We start from the raw sequence: 25,957 nt of genomic DNA on the forward strand, positions 1-25,957 counted from the left end.
CACCATGCTGGGTCAAATGTACACTTTTTTTTTCCAAGTAAAAGCTTTCTTTTTTTCCTCATTATAAAAAAATGTAAAAATACAAAATTGTAAATACTTAGTAAAGAAAGGTAAAAAAAACTTCTGTAATTATCCTAACTCACAGAGGTAACCATCATCAATTGTTTATCATCTTTCCAGACACACCACACCCATTTTATGAACACAGGATTATAGTATTCATGAGGCTTCAGAATCTTATTTTTTACCTAACGATAAATCATTGTCCTTTTTCCCTGTCAACAAATACACAGCTGCTCTGGCTCCTTAGTACACCACCACTGTGGGGATGTATTGAACCATAGTATCTTTAACAAATCCCTTCTAGTGTATATTTATGTTGCTTCCAATTTTTAACCATTATAAATAAAGCTAGAATAAACATCGATATACATACAAGTTTACTTATCTGTCAGATTATACTCTTAGAAGTGGAATTACTACATCAAAAGGTATACATATTAACATTGCCATAGTGCCCCCTAGAAAGGCTGAACACTGGTAGGTTTTTATAGTTCTTTTAATATCAGTCACTTTCCTTAACCTACCGTCATTCCTTACTACTGTCCTTTGTCTAGCTCTAACAGCCCTGCTAGTGTAGTTCTAATATTTTGTTTTCGGTACTGCAGACTAGAAAACAACCAAGTTTGATATGCAAAGTCTGAAATTTAGGAGGCACTCAACAAATACTACCATTATTATAGTTTACAGAATTGCACATATATTTAAAGTCAATGGCTCCAAAGAGTAAAGAAATGATGGGTGCTAAGGTATAGGCCCCACTTGTCATCATCACTTCCTTAGTCAGGGGCCTTTTCTCCTGTCTCAAAGTAATTCACTTTGTACAGTACTTCTTAGTTTACAGAGCTCTTTCATACATATTATCTCCCTTAAGTGAAGTTAATCCTAAAGAGCACAGATGAGCCACTAAAACTTAAACTGCCTGAAGTTATAGCCAGTAAGTAACATAGCAGAGGAAGGAGTCAAATACAGGTCTTCTGCTTGTTCTTCCTATTAACTATGCTACCCCTAGGTGAGACTGTGAAAGTCTGGTTTCTGAGACAGTAGGATATTGTGTTTCCAAAATAAATATTCTACCACAATGATGCATTTTTGAAACTTGACATAGATAATTCAGATACACACAGAGTAGCTACTATATTTTATTTATTCTGTTTACTTAATTAATTTATTTTTTAGATCTCACCGAGTTGGCCCAGGCTGGATTTGCACTCTTGGGCTCAAGCAATCCTCCCCACGTAACCTCCTGAATAGCTGGGACTACAGGTGTGTAATTTTTGAATTAAAAAAGCACAAACACTCACAGAGACCACATTGTACTCTTGGAAACAATACTGCATTAGTAGAGAATAAGACTGTAAGCTCTTAAAAAAGACAGGGAACCTATATTAAGACTAGCAAAGATTAAAAAGAGAAGACAGCCAGGTGCGGTGGCTCATGCCTGTAATCCTAGCACTTTGGGAGGCCAAGGCTGGAGGATTGCTTTGAGATCAGCCTGAGCAAGAGCAAGACTTCATCTCTACAAAAAATAGAAAAACTATCTGGGTGCAGTGGTGTGTCCCTGTAGTCTGAGCTACTTGGGAGGCTGAGGTGGGAAGATTGCTTGAGCCCAGGAGTTTGAGGTTGCAGTGAGCTATGATGATGCCACTGCACTCTATCCAGGCAACACAGCAAGACCCTGTCTCAAAAAGAAAAAAAAAAAAAGAGAGAGAGAAGATACAAATCACCAGTATCAGGTAACAGGTATCACAATAGATCCTGGGGGCATTAAAAGGATAATAAGAGAATACGACAAATAGTTGTATGCTGATAAATTTGACAACTTAGAAGAAATGGACCAATTCCTTGAAAAAAACCAACTACATGTCAGCTAAGATGAAAGAGATTACCTGAATGGTATTATAACCATTAAGGAAATTGAATTTGTAATTGAAAACTAATAAAGAAATGACCAGGCCCAGATGGTTTCACTGGAGATTTTACCAAACATTTAAAGAGGAATGAACACCAATTTTATACAATCTCTTCCCCCCGCCAAAAGAGCAGGGAATACTTCTCAACTCATTTTAAGAGGCCAGTATTACCTGATAGCAAAACCAGACAAAGACAGTACAAAACCAGCAAACTACAAACTATTATCTCTCATAAACTGAGATACAAAAAATTTCAACAGAACTTTTGCAAATATTAATGGAACTCAGCAATGTATAAAGAATGATATGCCATGGCCAAATGGGATTTATTACAGGTATGCAAGGCTGATTCGACATTTGAAAGTCAACCAACCCTACCAGCACCCTCTCAATAGCCTAAAAAAGAAAAATCATATAATTGTATCAATTGACACAGAAAAAGGGCAGGAAAAACGTCAGTCTTATTCATTTGCACTCCCCTAATACCTAATAGCAGGCACACAAAAATATAAGTGAATAAAGCAATGCTTTCCATATCTTGTATTAACAACCCTTTATTAGCTGACCAAAACCCAAAGAAAGAGAAATGAAAAGTTATTACTGAAAATGAGCACGTTTTAAGCACACACCTTTCCTCCTGTAAGTAAAAGGGCTCCATTCCTAAGTCCTGCCACAAGGGACATCAGCTGCCGAGACAAAGGGCGTCCCAGGAGGCTATGAGTGATGTGCTCCATGGAGGATATGCCTAAGGAATTCACTCCTCTGCAAAATACATAAATTGTTACACGATAAAAGACTGAAGCGGGATAAAATCTAGCTATAAAAAATGCTGAAACTTTCCTTCTCAATCTAGTTAATGAATTTTAAAAGAGTAAAATCTTAGAAATGCTTCCATACTTGAGAGAAAGCAAATATTAATGCCAAATCTGATTCACAGCTTTTAAAATTAATTTTATTACTTTCAAACATGTGCAGTAACTAAAAGTTTTGCCCTAACAGAACTCCTTAAGGAATCTGTCTTAACACACACAAACACCCCCTCACCCCCAAATGACTTTTAGTTTGGTAATCAACATAATGACAAATGGGTGCTTCTGAAGTACTTGGGGTAACTGAAAACGTATTTCTGCTTAAACATCACCTTGAAATCCAGTTTCAACCTGTAGATGATACAAACGTGAACTTTAACCTACGTATTGACTCTGACTGCTACTTTATTTATGATAATAGAAATAATAAGTTCCTAAAATTAGAGTCTGAAGAGATTTTACTTTATATTAATGAATATTGTGCTATATTGAAACATTTTTAGTTTATGGCTTAATCCTTTTACTAAAACATTTACAGCTAATACTATTATAGGAAATCAAATCACTACTACTACATCTACCAAAAGCCTTGTGAAGAATTCTAAGAGGTAATGTTTATATGCGATTCTCATATTGCATAAGAAATAAACTAAGAGGAGCTTTTTAGATTTCTTCTAAATGTTGATAAAAATACAAATAATCCCAATTATGCAGTAATATAAAATAGTGAAGGAATAACTTAATTTGAAATATTTTTGAACATGCAATTAATGTTTTTGCATTTAACCTTTAATACATACTTATTTGCTCCAAGAATTATTGTTTTATTCAAGCACATATGATCTGGATAATATTTAGTTGCTTTCTTCTCACAAATCAACTTTCAAAGTAAAATTTCTAATAAGCTTCAGACTTTCAGTTATCTAAGAAGATAAGGCAAATTACTAAGCTAGGTGTGAAGATAGAGACAATCCTTGAAAAAATATCTACTAATGCATTAGTAAGATCATTCATTGACATTAACATCTACTTTAATATTTACACATAAAAACCCTGCCAGAGATACTGCCAAAACATGTCTCTGTTTTAAACATACTAGTTTGGCTATAACTTCTTACCCCAAAGAGTTCAGCTTTAAAAAAGGAAGAATAAAGTCAATTTCCTCACTGTTTTCTTCTTTTACCATAGGATCTAGAAGGACCTATAGTAGCAAGGAAAAATCAGTTTTACATTTCAAAGTATGTCTTTTGCCTGTTTTTCTAGGGTCCCAGAAAACTGAATTGCTGATTCTGTTACACCAGAGAGAACAGATAAATTACGCATGCAAGATCATTACTTAAAACACCCTTGACAATAACAATTTACTCATCCAGGGAACATAAATATTTATGGTCAATATGCAGAAAGAATGTCATCTTCTTAACACATTTAACAGATACATCTTTATTTGCAATTTTGATTTGTTTCACAATTGTTCTTTTCACAATTCTTACATTTGTATCTTCTCTGAATTGTATTGTTTCAATTATATTTCAAAAATAAAGAAATAACGCCTACTTCCAAACCACTGAAATTCTAAACAACTAGACTACAGCATTATCAATTCTATAATGACAAGAATGTATAGCCTAACTAAAAAATAATATTCTCAAAAGACCACTCCTAAAATACTTCTGGAAGAAAATTGATCTGATAATATTTGTGTAGAGCTGAGAATTTAAGAATTGTCAAAAAAATATGTGTAGTAAAATTGTACAAAAAAAATGAATTTTTAAAATCAAACCCCTACAACTAAGTTTTCTTTTGTTTCGATAGAAGAATTTTAAATCATGATCCATTTGCCAGTTAGCACAATCAATTCTATTCTTGAAACTTAATTGTGCTAAGACAGTCGTTTGTAAATTCAGGATAAATAATTTGTATAGACAATTTAAAGAGATTATAGAATAAAATATTTTAAATCAAGTTATTCCTTACTCTTATCATTTGGGTTTCTTATATACTTCAGGATGTAAGGTGTTGAAAGGAAATTCATACTTTATTATTAATCACATTTAACATATGTTATTTTATAAAATATTCAGTAATATGTAATTACTTGTATTGTGGTCTTCTGCAGCAGATTGGTATTCAACAGAAAAATATTTTTTTCTTTTTCTTTTTCCCAAGAATGAACTACACTCAGAGAAAACTCCTTCAACCCTATTAAAAAGAAAGTAATAAATGGAGAGTTAGTACTAAAACTGAGATGCAATAATTTAAGATTTTAAATGTCAAATGTATTTAAATGAAAGGCATTCTGCAATATGTAAAATTTACTGTTTAATTATCATTATTATATTTCACTGTTCACATGTGTCACACAAGTTGGAAAAACAATTAAAAATGTACAATTGGCGGGACACAGTGGCTCAGGCCTATAATCCCAGAACTTTGGGAGGCTGAAGTGGGAGGATCACTTGAGGCCAGGAGTTCAAGACGAGCCTGGGAGACACCCTTTCTACAAAAAAAAAAAAAAAAATACAAAAATCTAGGAAGGCATGGGGCACACACCTGTAGTCCCAGCTATTCAGGAGGCTGAGGTGGAAGGATCAGCTGAGCCCAGGAGTTTGAGGCAGTGAGCTATGATCATGCCACTGCTCTCCAGCTTGAATGACCAAGCGAGACTGTCTCTTAAAAAAAAAAAAAAAAAGTACGACTATTTAAATAGAAAAAATGTCAAAATAACAAATTTACCCACCATCTTTAATGCCCAGCTTAATAGATTCTTCCTCTGATATTATCAAAGGGAGCATGGTGGTAGTAGACAGCTGTAGCCATGAACAGAATGCAGTTTTTACATCTTCTTCACTTATGTCCTTAGGCTGCCAGAGGAAAGAAAAGAATAATAATGAATTATCCTAATATCCGAACCTAACTTTAACACACTGATTTTAACATCTTATCTTTTTAATAAAATGTAAATCTTACCAAACAAAGCCAGTGAATGATTTTCATATTCTATAGACACAGATTTGGGATTTGATATTACAGTTAATACAATGAGTACAGCGTAGCCTGAAGAAACATGTATGTTAAGTGTCAAAAGTTTTAAATACTCCTTTTCCCTATGCTCAGTGATACACATACCATAATGTGGCTTACTCAATAACCATTCCAACCCCATTCTCCCTCATCTCCCTCTATTACAGAGGAAGGAAAGCATAATCCTAGATTCCCAGCTTGGAGCTATGCATATGTGTGTGTGGACACGTATCCATGTGGCATTACTCTGGCCAATGGCAGGAGTCAGCAATCCCTGGGAAGGGCTTCCTTTCCTAATTAAAGGCAGTGAAACCTTGCCAGGAGAAGGCTTCTCTGCCTTGTGCCTTTCCTTCTGTTTCCTTAATACAGACATGATGCCCATTAGTATAGCAAGCATCTTGCATTTAAGAGGAGGAAAGTTATGAGCTAAGCATGGCAAAGAGAAAGACAAAAGGAGAACAGATTCTTGATGACTTGGTTTAACCACCTATGAGCTCCTTCAAATGTCCCTGTACATAAGAAAAATAAATCCTTTATATGTTTATGCCACTGTTTCTTGTCTTTTTTTCCTGCTAAACTGCTCACAGTCCTCAAATACTCAGTAAGTAGAGCAGTAATAAATAATTCAAAGGTATATACAAATTTTAAAAAAAACACTGCTAATTTTTAAAACTTTTAAAGTAAAATTAAGTTTTTAAACCTTTTAAAAATCATTAATACAAATTGAAATAACAAAAATTCACATAGAAAAGATGATTAATATCTGCCTAGGAAAATAAACCTCTATTCTACCACTTCTCAAACTGGTCCATTTCTGTTCTCTCTTCATCCAGAGTCAAGCTTAGGATCTGCTGTCAGTTTTGACCACTATCTAAAGTAGGCTAGCTAAGAAAAGGCATCATTTTCCCATTCTTAGAAATCACAGAAATAGTTACTTCTTTGGATATTATTGAGCAATGGGATTAAAGACCTAACTGAAGTTATAAAATACAAATGAGAGCTATTTAAATAAAAAATTTTGGAATCAGAAAGCAACTCCCAGTTCTTCTAGAATCAAACATTTTCATGTCCCAAGTGATATAATTACAGCCCAGAGAGGCCTGCTAAATGTCATAAAGCTTCCACCCAAATACGCAACTCAGGATAGAAAAGAAATTCTGTAGTATATCCCATTACCGAGACCAAAAAAACCCCATATCTAATGACCAATGGCTTATTATTTTCTCACATAAGGGACCTGATATTTGAAAAACACCATTACCTATAAACAAAAAGTTAAAATAAAACATTTTATAAAGCACTGTGTACTGTATAGCCAATGCGTTAAGTGCTCAATTACATATTGTTATAGAAATGGCACTTTTCTATTTGTTTTTCTCTTTTCCAGATAATATAAGCTATCTTATCTGGTATTTCATCTACTAGAAAGTTGTTAAATTGGTTCTTCCATGGCATAATGACCATAATGATCTCAAAGATCCAAAAGTATTATCTGAATTACCAGAGAAAGATTAAATTGTGTTGCCTTTCTTGAACATATAATACAATAGTAATTTTCCTATATTATAATTATTTGAGAACTGCTAACTCAAACTGGTACATATGATAATATTCTATTAAAAAGATTTTTTTTGTTTTTTTTTTTTGAGACAGGGTCTGGCTCTGTAGCCTGGGGTAGAGTGCAGTGGCGTTATCATAGCTCATTGCAATCTCTAACTCCAGGGCTCAAGCCTTCCTCCTGCCTCAGCCTCCGGAGTAGCTGGGACTACAGGCATGCGCTACCACACTGGCTAATTTTTCTATTTTTTGTGTAGATGGGGTCTCACTGTGTTTACTCAGGCTGTTCTTGAACTCCTGGGCTCCAGTGATCCTCCCACTTCAGCCTCTCAAAGTACTGATAGTACAGGTATGAGCCACCATGGCTGGCCTAAAAATATTTTTAAATTAAGTTCAGTATCTCATTTCCTGACCCTGCTAGTTTCCAAAGAATTAACTGAGTTGAAAAGTAAAACAGTCTAGCGCTCTTTTAAGCTGCAATATTCATACTAAAATAAGGCAGAAATTTTTAAAATTTACATGGATATGGCAAAAATACCAATGTCTTAAAAGCCAAAATTATCCATATTTGCATTGGCACTATATAATATGTTTATCACTTATTAAAGACTTCTTGGCTTTTGAAAAAGTTAAACATAGAACTGCCATATGATTCAGCAATTCTACTCCTAGGTATATACCCAGAAGAATTGAAAAGAGGAACTCAAACAGATACTTGTACGCCAGTGTTCACTGCAGTATTATTCACGGTAGCCAAAAAGGTGAAAACAATCCAAGTGTCCGTCAACAGACAAACGGATAAATAAATGTGGTGTGTGTATATATATGTATACACATACACACAAAATGGGATATTATTCAGCTATAAAAAGGAACAAAGTTCTGACACATGCTACAACAGAGATGAACCTTCAAAACCATTATGTTAAGTCAGATACATAGGACAAATATTATATGCTTTCACTTACTTGAAATATCTAAAATTAGCAAATTCATAGAGATACAATATAGAATAGAGGTTACCAGGAACTGAGGAAAGGAGAAGATGGGGAGTTATTGCTGAATGGGTGCAAAGTTTCTATTTAGGGTAATGGAAAAATTTTGGAAATAGGTAGTGGTAATGGTTGCACAACATCATGAATGTAATTGATGACACTGAATCGTATACTTAAAAATGGTTATAATAGCATATTTGATGTTATATATATCTTAACACAATTTAAAAAAGACATCTTTGTCCTTCTAGCAAAAAGGACTACAGCATCCTTATTACTTAGCTAAAGCAACTAGAAATTTTAAAACACCTCTAAAAGAATTTTGATATAACATGAATATTTGAACTCACTAAATTCTCTCTAGGTTGTAACTTCAGAGATCTTGGAATTTTAGGGATGATTTCCACTGGAGTTATTCTGACTACTGCATGCATTTCTATATTTAGTCTCTTCATCAGGTCATCTGGCATCTAAAATTTAAAAATAAATTAACAAAAATATAAATATATTCAAAGCTTAAGAAATTCCATAGCATAAATATTGATATTAGCCTCTATGAATTCAGGTGAAATTGTAGAAGCTATTCCAATAACTCACAGTTGTCCCAATAACTCATCCCAACTCATCCCAATAACTCATAGTTTGTTTAGGCTGCTAGATCAAAATATCATAAACGTTAACTTGTTAGTCGTATCTCCAAGTGATCGACTCTGGTCTCTCAAGTCAAGCCTGTTCGATTTCAACTCCTGTCACTTCTCATTGTCTATGGTTCCTCAACCTTTAAAGTAGAATGGGAAGTGCAGACTTCTTACTGCTATCTCAGTGTGGTTCCCGGGACTTTAACCATCAGCACTTTTTCAACCTATCTTTACCACACAATTTCAAGGAAATCAAAGGATATTTCCATTTAATGGCAGAACCAAGTAATTCATAAGTGCAGCATAAGTTCTACATTTTTAATTTGAGGATGCAGCAGTATCTTCTAAATTAACAGTTTAAAGCTAACAGAAAATAATGGGTTGGAGCTTTAGTAAATGTAGGCCAAAGAGATTAAAGCTTTGTAAATTACTTGCATAAAAGTCACAGGTAAAACTCTGAGAGTAAAAAATATCTACAAGGGACAAACTTACCTTCCTATTTTTCTTCCCTTTCCTAACAGTTTCCTCCCTTTATCAATATGAAGTTTCACTTCACAGTGGTGCAAAATTAGGTTAAAATAAATGGGGCAGGTAACTCATATTATACAAATTTAGCATTAATATTTGAGGTCAGGATGAGGGAGTAGAACACTAGTTACCCTTCTTCCCTTCCTCTCCCAGTTATACACAAGTTAAAAGAGCAGAAACCAGCAGGGTAAGCAGCTCCTGGGTGCATTCCGGTCCAGGTGCCACCACAGGCAGCAGGAAGGTTATCTCATGCCATGTTTCTCTCCCTACACTGGGCATTTTCCTCAATATGTAACAAGTCCTTTCTTTGCTTTCAAGAACTTGGGAACGAATCTGCAAGCATTAAAGATGTGAGGCTTTGTAGGGCACTCCATGCTGAGCATGAACCCTAGAGCCAATCTGTCTGAGCTTGAATCCTAGTTCTATCACTTACTAGCTATGCAACCTCAGGCAAGTAATTTTGACCTCTCTGGGCCTGTACCTGTCCAAGTTTATTTGGCCAGAAAATATATAATCTTTACCCAAACTGGGATTTTACCCTATAAGCAGAAATGTGCCACCACCCACTGCCTTTAGAGAGTGTTTCTTTTTTATTGGTTTTTGATTTATATATAAAATATTCTAACTCATAATTTGGGGAGGTTTAAGCAACATAAATTTTCCCCCGAATTATAAAATTTATACCCACCCAGACTTTCCCGAGATGGAGAACTTCTATGTTTTTGGTATATTTTATGGCATTCTTCAATTCTTCAAGTCCATTCCAGACTACCTGTAGCACACAGGCCTTACCGGATTCTTGACTATGACCTGAGCTAGTATCTTTTTGATCCAATGACATCTGCTTCTCTTTTTCAGGTGACAGGACATTTTGCTTTGTTTTACTTTGCTGTTGCTTTGGAGAAAGTAGCTTAACTAGCTTTCCATAGGTTACAGTAAAGCTGGGCTCCACATCAAAATATTGCTGGTCCCATGGAAATACATGAATGGCACAGTGTTTGTGAAACATAGAAATTGCTGATGCATTACGTACACTGGGAGGTTGAGATTTGCATACTCTGAAAATATTGCCTAGAGGAACAACCTCTGACTGTATATTTTTAAACGTACTGATTTCAGTTAAACCCCAGGATGTCTCTTGTTCTTTCTTAGATCCGAAAGAAAAAATATTTCCTATCATAGTCCATAAGCCTGGTATCGATGATGAGTCAACTGGAACCTCTGACACTGTTTCATTAGATCCAGTGACTCCCACAGTATTTGACTGAAGTTGCTTGGTTTGAAGTTCTTTTGTCATTCCTTTTGGGTATCTTCCATAACTATGAAATTTTCCACATGCATCATCTGTGTTTGAAAATGTATTCTCATTGGCTTGGCGTATCTTTGGCTGAATGAGGAGTTTGGTGTCAGTTTCCAGCCTTCCAAAAGTGGCAGCTGGCATTAGTGCAACTGTGTAGAAAATAAAGTTCATGAGTGCATGTTCGTCTCTACTTTGGACTCAGTGCTACAGTGTAGAGTATGACAGCAAGTATTGCAATTGCACCTACCAATTTGAATAAATATGTAAGTTTGTTGATCAACCCAAACAGGAAAAATGGCTTTTGGAAAAACTATTCGAATTTGATCTAGAAGATGCTGTTCAAGGGAAGCAGCATGCAGCTCCTAGAACCAACAGACAAAAAGATCAATTGACTTTACATTTTGTCCATTCCATGTCTAGTAAGAAAATATCAATTCATTCTTTTTCTAAAAAATAAATTTCATCATGTATATATTTAATATATACAACATGATATTATGAGATATGTATAGATAGTAAAAAAGTTACTACAGTGAAGTAAATTAACATATCCATCAGCTCACATAGCTACCCATTTTTTTGTTTTGTGGCAAGAGCAGCTAAAATCTACCCATTTCACGTGACAAATACAGTACAAATTTTTTTTCTTTTTTTATAGACAGGGTCTCACTCTGTCACCTAGGATGGAGTACAATGGCATGATCACAGTTCAGTGCACCCTCCAACTCCTCAGCTCAAGCAATCCTCCTACCTCAGCCTCCTGAGTAGCTGGGACTATGGGCGTGAGCCAGCACACTGGGATCCACAGTATAATTTTATTACCTATAGTCCTCATGTTGTACATTAGATCTCTATCAATTCGCTCTTATAACTCAAACCAACGAAATTCTCAGAAATCTAAAGACACTGATATTTTGAAGTAGTTTAACTTTAAAATGAGATATTTTTATCTAATTTTTTTTTACCAGTATCTCCCAATCATCTGCTGAGAGCGGTTCCACCTCAACTTGTTGACAAGATACCACATGGGAACACGGCTTGAGAAATACCTAGAAAAAATAAAAAATTTAAAACTAATTTTAAAAGACTTTTCTGTATCCCTAGAATATAAGAAGTTACTTTTTTATCTTTTTAGGTGAGTGAGAGTGACAGAGTGCATGTTAGTGTGTGTAATGCGTATATGTATTCTTTCATGGGACAAATATTTATTATACTTAGCTAGGCCTTGATATACTCAGCATTTTAGGAAAAATTACTTCACAACTAATTATAGAATAAAGGAAAATACATCCTAATGTAACACGTTTTTCAAAAATAAATAAAGATAATCATTAAAAGAAAGAAATGTAAGTTAAAAATACAAGGAGAAATGGCAATATTACCAAGTCATCGTTTGATCTAACATATACTCTCATTATTTCTAGATGTTTTGCAACTGTTAACTTTATAACTAACTTCAAGCCATGCTGCTTCTAGAAAAGTGAAAAATACACTGAAATAGAGATCAGAAACAATTATGTAAAAGTAAAATCTTTCACAGCTAAAAGTAAAGTAAAACAAATACCATCTCACTTTAACAGATACAAGAAATGCCAGTGTGTTTAAATAAGCTAGAGTCCACCATCTTACTTCCTTCCCCCTTTTATAGGCATTTCCATGGTTTAAAGGAGTAACATCCAAAGGCTTGGCATGTTAAATGCTCTAGGTAACCAGCCCTTCCTCTCAGCTTTTGTGGAGTGGGGCAGAATTTCGTTGAGTGCCTCACCCCAGACTTTTTAGTGAATTTCCCTGCAGTGTCTCCCTTACTGAATAGGATGACTGATTGTGAGGAAGCACAAGGAAACTCCTGCCTGTTAGGTCCAGGCAGGCAGGAGACACACAAAGCCTCATGTGTAGCCAAATGCTGTATATTTTGAACATCTGGGTGCAGATGGGTGGAGGCCAAAAGAGCATCCACCACAAGGGAGGGGAAAGCCTTGGGTTTTATAGAGGATTTTTCCTGGGGCGGGGTGGGAGGGGTTGGGGGGAAGATATGCAACACCTGCAGAGATAGGGGATGGGGTAGCTTCATCCTTATTAGGGGGATAGGAATGCCGGGCTTTGCTGCAGCCGTCTGTGGTCAAAGTTAGATTTACAACCCCCACCCCCTCACCAGACTCCTGCGGCTTTTGTTTCACAGGCTTTATGATCACATACTTTTTGGGTTCCCACCTGGAACAAACCTAACACTGCCCACTAAGAAACTAAGGACTCCTGGGCTAGCCAGCCCACTTTCTGTTTCTACCAATGATTCTTTGGGAGATGGTGTCTTGGCATTGCTATAATACAGGATCATTTACAGAGAGAGGTTCAATGCACATTGTTTATAATACATGGAAAGGTACTTGACATATTTTGTGAGGTAAAATTCATTTTGAAGCTGGGGTTAGGGAAAGGCAAAAACTCATTTTTTACTTTCAATTGTAAAGTATTTATAATGAATACCTATTACTTCTATAGCTTAAAAAATTTTAAAGGAATAAATGGATGAACATAACAAAACAGAAAATAGATATAGGGCTTTAAGTCTGCGAGTTTACAATCTAAGCATATTAAATTCATAAGGGAAGAAAAAAGTGAAAAAATAATAACCCTGTATAAAATTGATTTTTTTAATCATATAAGACCACTGAAGGTTAGAAAATATGTCAGAAACAAATGAAACAAAGTTCAATAATAGTAAGTAAAACCCAGTAATCCAGAAAGGAAAAATAACATCAAAAACAAAATTAGAGATATGGAAAATGAGTAAAATAGTAAAATAAAAAATCAAGTAGGGAGCATGGTAAATTACAAAATAATGACTTAACGAATACAATCAACTGGAATATCCTAGACTAGTTATAACAGCATACAAGTTAGGTGTTATCTCACTGCCTTTAAAAAAGAAATCTGAACTTTTATTTCCATTGCTATATTATGTGACATTGGAAGAAAGTTATTATGTGCTTACCTGTCCCCCATTTGAGAGTCCAAGTTTCTGACCAACTTGTCGGTTAATTTCAGCCACATTTTCACCTTGATCACTAAAATGCCTGCCTTCCACCCAGCTCAAGAATGCAGGCTGGTGACCCCAGGCTACTTCTATAGCTTGATTCTATTCACATGAGAAAAGGGAGGGTGAAAAGTTTTAAAAGTTTTTACATGTTTTTCTAGATTCACAGAAAAATAAACCATTATTGTAATCCACACATATAAAAAGAGTTCTATAGATAGTTGATGGCTTGCTGTTATTCACATTTGTCATAGCATTTCAAAAGCTATAATCGTTTCCAAAACCCAGTGCTGGTGATGCTAATGAATAAAACCAATACCCTTATATTCTTATGACAGCATCATAAACTGATTCAAACATTTCAGACTTCAAAATGGTAATACGTAGTCATTGAACTTACACAGTCATTGAGCCATATATAACAATTATATAGAAGTACAGAAGTAGAAAAATTTATCAAGATCTTTAAAAACATAATATATAAAAACATAGCTTTAGAATTATGAAACACCAATGAGATGGATTATGCAATCCCGTATTTATTTACTTATTTATTAGAAGAGTAATAAATGTACATGGTAAAAGCACAAAAAGTACAAAAGGATAAAATGTGGAGACATGTCCTTGTTCCCAGAGGTAATTACTGTCAATAGCATTGTCTGTACCTTTCCGGAAATGTTGTATTATTTAGCTTCTTAAATAATAATTTTAAAGGTTCACAGAACTATGGAAATATAAGTTAAAAAAAGCAAAATATAAAATTTATTCTCATTGAAAGAACAAATATATAAAATATGTAAGTTTGTGGCCAAGGACTAAAAATAGTGTTTTCTATGATTAAAAAATTACAAACTCTGGCCGGGTGCGGTGGCTCACGCCTGTAATCCTAGCACTCTGGGAGGCCGAGGCGGGTGGATCGCTCAAGGTCAGGAGTTCGAGACCAGGCTGAGCAAGAGTGAGACCCCGTCTCGACTAAAAAAATAGAAAGAAATGATCTGGACAACTAAAAATATATATATATAGAAAAAAATAGCCGGGCATGGTGGCGCATGCCTATAGTCCCAGCTACTCGGGAGGCTGAGGCAGGAGGATCGCTTGAGCCCAGGAGTTTGAGGTTGCTGTGAGCTAGGCTGACGCCACAGCACTCACTCTACCCCGGGCAACAAAGTGAGACTCTGTTTCAAAAAAAAAAAAAAAAACACAATAAAAAATTACAAACTCATTATAGAAACCTTGGAAAATATATAAACTTGAAAGGAAAAAAGGAATTACTGATATTCCCTCCAGAAAAAGATAACCATGTGAATAATTTTGTCTATTTCTTGCTAATCCTTTTTTCTATGTGCAAGTTTTTTACATAGTTGTATATTATAGGAATAATTTAATATCCTTTTTCCTCACTCAATATTGCATCATGAGCATTTTTACACATATATAATTTTTTAATAAAAAGTAAATATCTGATTTAATAGCCATCAAGAATTATTATATCGGGAAACTTCAGTATTATTAAATTCATTTATTTCTATCAAAATTAATTTAAAATATTAAATATCAAATTCATTCATTTACATGAAATTTTACTAGCTCAAAATTAGGTATAGACGGCTTATGCTTCTTTAAATAGGACGAATTTCAAAGGACATTGGAGTCACTTCTGAGCACAATATAATGTACTTGAAATTAACTATATTATTAAAATTTTACATATACAAGACAGCTATCATGTATCATTTACTTGTGTAATTTTTCTAACAATTTTCAGAGAACAGTCCACCTGTTATGCCTGACAAAATATTTCAACTGAGTACAGTTTGATAAAGTAGAAAGTGCCCTACATTAGGAATCAAAAGTCCTAAGTTACTATATCAGCTGTAACTGTATGAGCTGAGGTTGCAAGTGTGAAGGTGACCAAGCCCCCAGATGCTTTCTGTGGGGTTTCATCAGTCAGTGATATATAATCCAGATCAATTCTTCCTATTTCATATGAAGAAACTTTTAAAACCAGAGACATTAAATCAGGAAATATGCAACATGCCTGAAACATCAAAAAAGAGAACTATACCAGCTCACTGAAAAAGGGAAAACTCAACTTTATAAAACAGGAAAATACTTCAATTATTTATTTGGTCAAAATGTAGTAACTACCTCCATAAAGTCATAACATGGGCTTAGTTAGATTTAGTAAACTTTGCAGACTAATGTTCTGAGTTCATTTTTATGTGAAAAACATTTTACTTGAACCACAGAGCCCCTGGCTATTCAGAGAGAGGGAAGAAAGAGCCGGAAAGGAGCCTCTTTTTCAAGAGTTTAATCAGCAAATAAACTGACTAACTGCTCTGGTCCAAACTGTGGTACCAGTATCACTGCAAAGGAAATCTTCAGGTGAAACCATAGGTTGGAATGCCTTAGGAATTCCCAGGCCTTAGAGTATCTCTTGCTAACACTAGGGAAATAACAAACTGTGTGGCCATATCTGGATGGCAATTTAGGTTCATTTGTTTTGATTCAGCGTGGATATGAATCTTCTCCCCCTGTTGTGATCACGGCAAGTCCTGAGCCCAAGTCTGGACAAGGTAACTGAGCTGAAGCAGTGGTTCTGAACCAGGGTGATTCTGTTCTCCAATGGACGTCTGGCAATGTCTGGAGACATTTTTGGTTGTCACAATTGCAGGGGGCGGTGGTTCTGGCATCTAATGGATAGTGGCCAAGGGTGCTGTTAAACATCTTACAATGTACAGGAGAGCCCCCAAAACAAGAAATGATCCAGCCCAAAATGTCAACGGTGCCAAGGTTGAGAAATCCTGACTTAAAGCATCTACTGGGTACCCAATCCTGAAATACAGATTTAGGTAAACAAGAGAAGACTATACTTGAAACATATAACTGAGTGTAACAAATGAGATGTGCCACATAAACACAATAGCGATGTTTTGAAAAGGAGACAAATGTGGGCAACAGAGAATTGAAAAGATATGTGGAGGAGGTAGAACTGCAGTCTTTTTAAAGGCATTGAATTTGCACAGAAGGAGGAAAAATGTTTTCGGGAGGAAAGGCACGAGTAACAGAACCGGGAAGGCGACTGGTTATAGAAAAAAGAGTGAGAAGGCTAAACTGGATTATGTAGACTAAACTATAGACAAGATGGCAAATCAACTGCATGGAAATGATACTGGCCTAGGAGTGCTAGTTCCCTTAGAATGTTAATGCCCTAGATACCTAAGGTCCTTTCCACCACTAACATTTTATGATTCAAGAACAGTGCGTCTGAACTCTTATGCATCTAAGAAGCCTGGAGACATTTTCAAAATTACAGATGCCTGAAGCCCACTCCCCAAGATTCTGATTTAGTAGGTCTGAGGAAAGACCAGAACATCTGTATTTTTAAAAGCTTCAAACTAAGTCTGACACAGGTCAGAAAACCATTGTTCCAAGCTTCTTCCCATTACTGTATTATCTACAACAGTATTCAATGCTTCAGCCCAAATAAAATAATTCAACCCATAAACTCCCAACTGGTGAACTTTTCTGCTTTATCTATGCCCTCTAACCCAATCTTAAATAACCAGAAATTAAAACAATGTTTTATAAACAAAGATGTGCTATTTTTAACATTTTATTAAAATGTAATTACAGTATCACTTTTGATGTCTAAAAATTGAGTACAATCTAAATGGTCAATCACAGTGAACAATTAAAATTATGGCAAATTTGTGCTAGACTACTAATTAACCAATTAAAATGATGATTACCTTTTAACAAAATAGAACACTCATAACAACATTATATGAAAGCAGCAGGACACAAAACTATATGTGTGTACGTAGGACCTCATTTCTGTTAAAAATAAAAATTAGAAACGAAGATTTAATCTAAACTGACAACATTAGTTATCTTTAGGTTCTGAAATTATGGGTATTTTCTCATTGATAATTTTTATTTTCTCATTAATAATTTTTCATGCTTTCCAAATTTTTTATAAAACATATGTATTACTTTAATAATTGGAAAGAAAAGTTGGCATATCCTGCTGATACAGGCTGAATAGAAACAGCAATTTGTTCCAGGGCTGAATACATTTACATTTCAAAAAGATATCCATGAATTAATTCTTATGAATAATTCTTGAAGGCTCAAAATTTAAAACAAAGATCAAGACCGCTAAATTCTTAAACAGTGATGGATGTAAGGTATTATAATAACAACCAAATCTTAGGATCAAATTAGAGTTACTATGAGGATGTATACCTATAAATTCATTAGGTGGGGAGTTTATTCCAATAAACTCCTTAGATATGGATTTGAAAACACATTGAAAATCTCCATCAAAGCTGACCCAGAGAGCACTGAGCCAAATTCTACCTGGAACTTGGTGACAGTGACTGATTCCTCTCCAGCTATGAAGGAAGATTGTCAGGGCCAAAAGATTACCTACTTAATGCTTAAAAAAAGGAAAAAAAAAAAAGGGAAAGGATTCTGCTGAATTTGATATATTTTGAAAGATGGACCAAAAAATCTAGAAAAATAGTTACGGGGAAGTAGCTAAAGTGGAAAGATGGGATGCTTGAAATTATTGCAAACTCTTAAATATTTCTTGCACGGATTAGCCAGTGGTGGTACCATGCATCTAGGATTTTTAAGGATTACAAATATCCTATTCCTTTGTCTCCGTAAGCACACTCAAATTTGTGAGACCATGTGTCTCTATTTTTAATTATGAAGATATGAATGTTTATCTGCAGTGGTGAGAACTGTGAAATACCACAACCACAACGTCCAGAAGGGCTACTGACCGCAGAGGTTCAAGTGATCCTAACTACGTTATGTGCAGGTATACATCATTCCAATGCACGTTCTGGCACATTTCGGCTGTGTTCCGAGGGTCAGCGATGCAGGCAAGAGGCATCATTTTATTCACCTCTCCTGCTCGTGGGACGTGGTGCTCAGTCCCTGTTAAGGTACAGGGGCTCAGCAAACCAAATCTGACCCTTCCTTTTGACGCCCGGAAGGCGGCAGAGCAGGTAACTGGATATCGATGGCAGGTAAAACATTTTTCAAAATAAATATAAATGACTTCTCAAGAGCTTTTCCAATCTAGAGTGAAGAATATTTCTGAATACAGAGGTAGAATATTAGGCTGTTTCAAAGCCCATTTTCACCGAGTGAAAAGACCTGGAATAGGACAAGTTAACGGTCCCAGGTTGCACTACACACGGTGTGGGATGCAGAGACTACCCAGAACGGCCCTGCCCTCTAGGGGCCCTCAGTGTGGCCTCTGCACAGATCGGCGGCGCCCGGAAGGCAGCCAGTGCCCCGCTGCGCACAAAGGCCTGAGCGGCCGCCGAGTCCCTAAAAGGCCTCGGCCTCATCCGACCCGAGACTGAAGTCCAGGCGTCGCGAGGACGGCGTGTTACCTGCAGCAAGTGCAGCTGGGCCACGAGGCGTCGCGGCAGGTGGAGGAAGCAGTCGCGAGCGTTGGTAAAGGCCACAGTCACTGCCGCCCCGCCTCCATCCGCACCTGCCAGGCGATCGCTGCCCCACATGGTCCAGAAGCACCGCTCCGGGGTGCCCCACCTGAGCGCTCTGGCTGACCCCGGCCCGTGCAGGCCGAGGGCGTCGGAGCCCGAAAAGATCGATCGGCCCCGCCCCTTGATGCCCCGCCCCCTCTCCCAGCGGCGCGTCTCGCGGCGTGCCTACAGACTGTGGGACAAGCAAGCTTCTGTCACCCACCGGGCCTCTCCGCCGAGCCGCTGGGAGGCAGCACCTCGTCCACCCAGTCCTCTCTCGCAGGAAACGATAGCCGACGCTGTCGATTCTTCAGCCAATCCTGACACGCTTTGACCCGTCCCGCTCTCTTATTGGATAAACCGGAGGTCAGCAAAGCGGATGTTGTTCTTCTCGAGATGACCAAAGCAGGCAAGATGGCGTCGAGTGGCGGGGAGCTTGGGGGCTTATTCGATCATCACGTCCAGAGGGAGGTATGCGACACGCGAGCCAAATACCGAGAGGGACGGCGGCCTCGTGCTGTCAAGGTAAAGTGATTTCGATTTCATTTGCTATCCTTGGTAGTTATATGTAAGCGCAAGCACCACATGGCCAGACTAACGTAAATAAGGGCTACTGTCAGGTCTGTCTCTCGAGGCGATGGCGTGAAGAACCCCAGGTCAAGTACCAAAGTTTCTCACCACCCCTTTGGTCAACTATTAGAATATAAACTCCACGAGAATAGGGCTGGGTTTTAGTCTTTGGCTCTTCTGTGTTTACCATATTGCTTGGCACGTGGTAATCAGTGAATATTTGTTGAGTGACTCTTCCCACTGACGTCTACCGAACCAACTTCTGGAAAAAAATGTCGACTGAGGTAGTCGGTTATATGCCTTAGTTAGATACCCTGACATGTGGAATGTGTTACTCTTTATGCAAAGCGAGTGGCAAAATTTTTATTTTTTGTGTTTTGCTAACTGGTTTGAACAGGTTATTTGTTGTTTTCAAAGCTCTGTTTTTTAAAAATAGGGGCAGATTTGTCCTAGGCTTACTTGCGAAATAGTTTAATGAGTCTGCATTTCTTTTAGGTATATACAATCAATTTGGAATCTCGGTACTTGTTAATACAAGGAGTTCCTGCAGTGGGAGCCATGAAAGAATTAGTTGAGCGATTTGCTCTATATGGTGCAATTGAACAGTATAATGCTCTAGATGAATACCCAGCAGAAGACTTTACTGAAGTTTATCTTATTAAGTTTATGAACTTACGAAGTGCAAGGTAATATGCAAGTTAAGCAATGTCTCATTTTCTTCATTCTTATTCCTCTCATTTTGGCCCCAGATTTCCCTCATTCATACCTAAATTACCCAGTAACTTAATATGGCCCTGTATTACTTGTGTCTTCCTCCAGTCTTTTTAAAGATTAAACCCTACCAAAGCACTATTTCCATCACATCATTCCTATGTTTAACACTTTCTATCCTGTGTTATGGGAGATTAAAAATTGGGTTTGGGGCCGAGCACAGTGGCTCACACCTGTAATCCTAGCACTCTGGGAGGCTGAGGCGGGAGGCTCTCTTGAGGTCAGGAGTTCGAGACCAGCCTGAGCAAGAGCGAAACCCTGTCTCTACTAAAAATAGAAACAATTAGCTGGGCCTGGTGGCACTCACCTGTAGTCCCAGCTACTCAGGAGGCTGAGGCAGGAGGATTGCTTGAGCCCAGGAGTTTGAGGTTGCTGTGAGCAGGGCTGATGCCAAGGCACTCTAGCCCAGGGGACAGAGTGAGACTCTGTCTCAAAAAAAAAAAAAAAAATTGGGTTTGGAGTAAGTTTTCCAGTCCCACTGCTTCTTAGCTTCATGACCTTGGACAAGTTGTTTAACCCTGTTAAGCCTGTTTTCCTTTTCTGTAAAATCTGTATGGTAAAAAGACCTACTTTTTGAGGTTATATCACATAAACCCTCTGCTCCAACGAGGCTGAAGTATGCAATGCCTTATCTGTTTTTATGTTGATCCCTATTGTTGTCACTAATCTGCTCTTGAGACCCATCCTCCCTTGGCTATCAGAATTCACATTTTCTTTTCTGTGCTATCAGTAGAACTCATAGTCTGCCACAAAGCACTTGATTTTATGGAGTCATGTGTTGTTCTCAGGCAGTTGTTATATGTCATCTCATTTTCCAAACCAACCTGCCAGCTCCCCCTCGTTAGGGAAGCATATTTTCTACAGCTTTGTATTTTCCACAGCACCTAGTCTAGTAGGCTCGGGAGTTAAGACATCTGGGTTTGAATCCTAGCTCTACAAATTAGTGTATGGGCATGGCCAAGTTATATACTGTCTCAGTATTTCAGTTTCATCATATTCGGAGGTGTTAATTCAAGTGAAACACTTGTGACATTGCTTGGCACATGGTAAAATCTCAATAAATACTCATCGCTATCCCTGAACACAGAAGTACTTAAATTTACTTATTTATAGTTCCTGGCCAGTCCTAGATGTTCCATAAATATTTATTGAATGAATAACGTTCTTCTTACTTTCTCATTGTTTAGTTGTTATATATTCAATATCTCATCAGTTATTGAAAGTTTTATACAGTTATAGGGTCCTTAATTTGATTTTTTAAATATACGAATCCCATTATAGGTACACATTGTGCTGAAAAGGCTAAAATGGGTATGAGCCAACTCTCAAGGACCATTTAACACAGAGAAGAGCTCTATTTTATGACCACAGTTTATGTGCCTCAGGCCAACCACCTGGGTCCTTAGTTAAAGAAAGTCTGGATATGTGTGGGTGGCCTAGGTCAAAACGTGCTAACGTTATTGGGAGAGGGAGGGGAAGGCTTTAAGGGTACATACTGGGTCAGTAGGATCAACATCATCCACAGGCAGAGCATCTGAATTACCAGTCCATAGGATGTATATACATTTAGCAAAGCTGGACTTTGCTCTTTAGATCAGTGTATCTGTGTGTTTGTTGTATACAAGTTAAAACTTCATCTGAAGTAAATCTAGATTAATAAACCATGCTAACACTTATTTCTATTCAGGACAGCCAAGAGAAAAATGGATGAACAGAGTTTCTTTGGAGGATTGCTTCATGTGTGCTATGCTCCAGAATTTGAAACAGTTGAAGAAACTAGAAAAAAACTAGAAGAAAGAAAGGTATATATGGTGAGAACTACTAAAAATAAAGGTATGGAAAGCCTGTTATAGTGCCTCCTACATGTCAGGGACTCTGCTAGGTATACAATCACGCAGTTCCCAGTCTGGTGAGAGGAGAGGCAAGTAAATAATAATCACAATATTTATTAAGTGTCAACTGCAGGGTTTCTGTGCAGCATACTGCATAATGTGGGTTGGAAAGGGAGAGATGTTGGTTCATGAAAAACTTTCTATAGGATGTGAGAAGTGGCTGAGTTTTGAAGGGTAAGTAGACATTATCCCGAGGGAGAGGAAGAGAGAGAGAGGTGAGCCAGGCAGCATGTTAAAATGCCTAGAGGAATAAATGAGCATCATGTATTTAAGGAACTATGGTTAGTACAGGATAAACAAAGCACAGAGGTTTCAGTGAGAGAGAAATTTAGAAAAGTGGTTAAGAAGTGAATCATGAAGGGCTGTGTCCCATGTGAGGAATTAAGGCTTTGACCTGAAGGCCTTGAGAAGGAATTATGATTTGCAGCCAGCCTAGTTTCTAGCTACTAATCATGGAAAAGTTTTACTTTTGACCAGCTGGCTAACTGCCCCACAGACCCCTTCTGTAATCAGTCACAGAAAGCAGTGGGAAAAAAGAAGTAAGGTGGGAAGACCCTTGGAAAGCTTACCTAGAATTCTGGCAAGAGAGCTGTTGAGAATCCCTGGTCAGTTTTATACATTGAACTTTAACTTGTGAGATATGTAAATAACTGGCACCAGAAAAACTTGCATGTTAGTGTGGCAAAGGAAATTACAAAGTATTACTGTGGAGAAAGACCTTTCAGATTATCTGATTTGTGTCCTAATTTTTATAGGTAAGGAAACTAAGATGAGTGGCCTATATTATTAGAAATAAATTAGGAGCAAAATAGGGATTAAAATCCATCTTTGGATTCTCTGTCCGGAGCTCACTGTTTGCTTTATTCATCTCAGTGTTTGTGACAGAAGGCTAGTGTAATATTATCTTTGTTCTTTGTTCCCCTTCCTTTTAAGACCCTTTTGCCCTGCTCCTCACTTCCTTAGAATTCATGTTGCTCCAGCTTTAAGTGGCAGGGTGATATGGTGTTTTTAAACTGTGACTTGTTTGGCTTTTGCTACTTTAATTGAGCTCTTTTTCTTTTCTTTTTTCGATAAATCCATTCTAACATTCCATTAAGCTCTCTTCATTTGCAGCATTCTAGCATCTACTTGGTACATTTGTATATTTAGTCTCACTTTTTAAAAACTTTTATTATGGACATTTCAAAGCATACAAAGGTAGAGAGACTAAGATAATGTACCTACTATGCATTAATACTAACATTCATCAACAGATAGCTAATTTCATCTTTTCACACTTCACTCTGGTGGTGCAATCTGCCTTTGGGAGGGTAGACCATGGAAGAGGCCTGTGTAGGCCCTAAAAGTGGGCCCAGGATATTGCTTCCTTTAATAACTAAAAACCACCAACTAAACAGCATGATAAATCCATGTAGTAGAATGCTCTAGAACCATTAAAAAAGAAGCTTTGTATGTAGTGACATGGAAAAACTCTACCAGACCTACAGTTAAGTGGAAAAGGCAAAGGTGCAGAGAAATGGATATTACAGGTTACTTTTTTTAGTGGAAAGAGAGGTATAGGTAGGAGGAGGAAGGTAAGACATACTGGACAGATAAGTAAGAAAGAATAGTGATTACTTATGGGGTGTGGAAACCAGGCCAGTGGGGAGCAAGGAAAGGGTGAAGCTTGACACTAGATACCTTTTTATTCTTTTTAGCTTTTAAATGTATAAATTCATGAATGTATTCCCTGCCCAAGAAATAAATTTTTTGCGTTGAATTTGTTAACAGTTTAAAGTGATGTTTGTTTTTAAAATTATATGTTTCTGAATGATGAAAACAATAAATGAGCCATTTTTGCTTCTGTTTCCCCTCATTTTTTTTATTGTAATATAAAGACCATTACATGACAAAGAAGAAACTGGTTGCAGAGCAAAAAGACACAAAAGATTTTAAACAAGACTTCCACTCAGAGATGTCTGGATTCTGTGCAGCTGCTTTGAACACTTGTACAGGGAACTCAAATCCTAGTCTTCCTTATTCTTGTGAATTGCCTTTATGTTATTTCTCCTCAAAATGTACGTGTTCATCCAGGGAGCATGTGGACAGAGCATCAAACTCCTCTAAGGATGGTGGAAACCATGATGAAACAGTACAGCATTGTTACCACAGTGACTCCTTGCAGAAAATACAGATGAACACTTTTAAAAACTCAGTGACCTACTGTGGTACACAAAAAGCTATTACTTCTTCAGAGGCGGCTGACAGATTTATGCCTAGGACAACACAACTGCAGGAGCGGAAAAGAAGAAGAGAAGATGATCGTAAACTTGGAACTTTTCTTGAAACAAGCACGAGTAGTAATGAGGTTATGATTGGGCCTCTATTACCAGACATACCTAAAGTGGATATGCACGACGACTCATTGAATACAACAGCTAATTTAATTCGGAATAAACTTAAAAAGGTAAGGTCATTTTAAATTACTGTTTTAAGAGGCAATTTGGTTATAGGACTAACAAGTAACTAAATGGAGAATTATTTGTATTGTAATTTTTTTTCACTTTTAGGTATTTTTCCTACAATTTTTCTGTTGAATTAACTGAATTTGACTAACATTCATTTATTTTGATACTGTTAATTCTTGCTTTAAACAACAAACACATATTTTATATCACTGTAGATATAAAATATTAAAGTGGTGGTTTTAGTCAATTAAATCAATATGTGAGAGTAGAGCCCAAGGCCTCCCCCCTTTTTTTTAAAGTTCCCCAGATAGTTCTAATATGAGCCAAAGTTGAAAAGGAAAATTATGATTTCTCTTAAATTCAAAGTTATTACAGATTACATCAAATTCAAAATTATTATATTGCTTCTGTAATAGAGATAGCAATAAGGCCAGGCATGGCGGCTCATGCCTGTAATCCTAACACTTTGGGAGGCCAAGGCAGGAGGATCACTTGAGGTCAGGAGTTTGAGACCAGCCTGAGCATCTCTACAAAAAATGGAAAAATTAGCCGGGCTTGGTGATGCTCACCTGTAGTCCCAGCTACTTGGGAGGCTAAGGCAGAAGGATCACTTGAGCCAGGAGTTTGAGGTTGCAGTGAGCTATAATGATGCCGCTGCATTCTAGCCCAGGTGACAGAGCGAGATCCTATCTCAAAAAAAAAGAAAAAAATAGCAATAGAAAATGGTGAGGCTGGGCGCAGTGGCTCACGCCTGTAATCCTAGCACTCTGGGAGGCCAAGACAGGCAGATCATTTGAGCTCAGAAGTTTGAGACCAGCCTGAGCAAGAGCAAGACCCCATCTCTGCTAAAAACAGAAAGAAATTAATTGGACAACTAAAAATATACAGAAAAAATTAGCCGGGCATGGTGGC

At 37.0% G+C, this 25,957-nt stretch overlaps 2 protein-coding genes across 2 annotated transcripts in view; one reads left to right on the forward strand and one right to left on the reverse strand.

Moving 5' to 3' along the window:
- Positions 1 to 19,491, reverse strand: part of PEX1 (peroxisomal biogenesis factor 1) — a 43,589-nt gene extending 24,098 nt beyond the window's left edge. Inside the window, exons 1-10 of the mRNA XM_012656554.1 lie at positions 19,273 to 19,491; positions 13,817 to 13,960; positions 11,790 to 11,873; positions 11,072 to 11,186; positions 10,213 to 10,973; positions 8,709 to 8,828; positions 5,523 to 5,646; positions 4,881 to 4,984; positions 3,901 to 3,983; positions 2,599 to 2,735 (exon numbers count right to left, since the gene is read on the reverse strand). Coding sequence (XP_012512008.1) covers positions 2,599 to 2,735; positions 3,901 to 3,983; positions 4,881 to 4,984; positions 5,523 to 5,646; positions 8,709 to 8,828; positions 10,213 to 10,973; positions 11,072 to 11,186; positions 11,790 to 11,873; positions 13,817 to 13,960; positions 19,273 to 19,401 — 1,801 coding nt within the window. The 5' untranslated portion in view covers positions 19,402 to 19,491. The remainder of the gene's footprint in view (positions 1 to 2,598; positions 2,736 to 3,900; positions 3,984 to 4,880; positions 4,985 to 5,522; positions 5,647 to 8,708; positions 8,829 to 10,212; positions 10,974 to 11,071; positions 11,187 to 11,789; positions 11,874 to 13,816; positions 13,961 to 19,272) is intronic.
- A 255-nt stretch (positions 19,492 to 19,746) lies between these two features.
- RBM48 (RNA binding motif protein 48) overlaps positions 19,747 to 25,957 on the forward strand; it is an 8,020-nt gene continuing 1,809 nt past the window's right edge. Inside the window, exons 1-4 of the mRNA XM_012656557.1 lie at positions 19,747 to 19,890; positions 20,431 to 20,621; positions 22,394 to 22,539; positions 24,476 to 25,044. Of these exons, the coding sequence (XP_012512011.1) occupies positions 19,762 to 19,890; positions 20,431 to 20,621; positions 22,394 to 22,539; positions 24,476 to 25,044 (1,035 nt within the window). The 5' untranslated portion in view covers positions 19,747 to 19,761. The remainder of the gene's footprint in view (positions 19,891 to 20,430; positions 20,622 to 22,393; positions 22,540 to 24,475; positions 25,045 to 25,957) is intronic.

Source organism: Propithecus coquereli, unplaced genomic scaffold (assembly GCF_000956105.1).
Source record: "Propithecus coquereli isolate 6110/MARCELLA unplaced genomic scaffold, Pcoq_1.0 Scaffold508, whole genome shotgun sequence".
Classification (NCBI taxonomy): domain Eukaryota; kingdom Metazoa; phylum Chordata; class Mammalia; order Primates; family Indriidae; genus Propithecus; species Propithecus coquereli.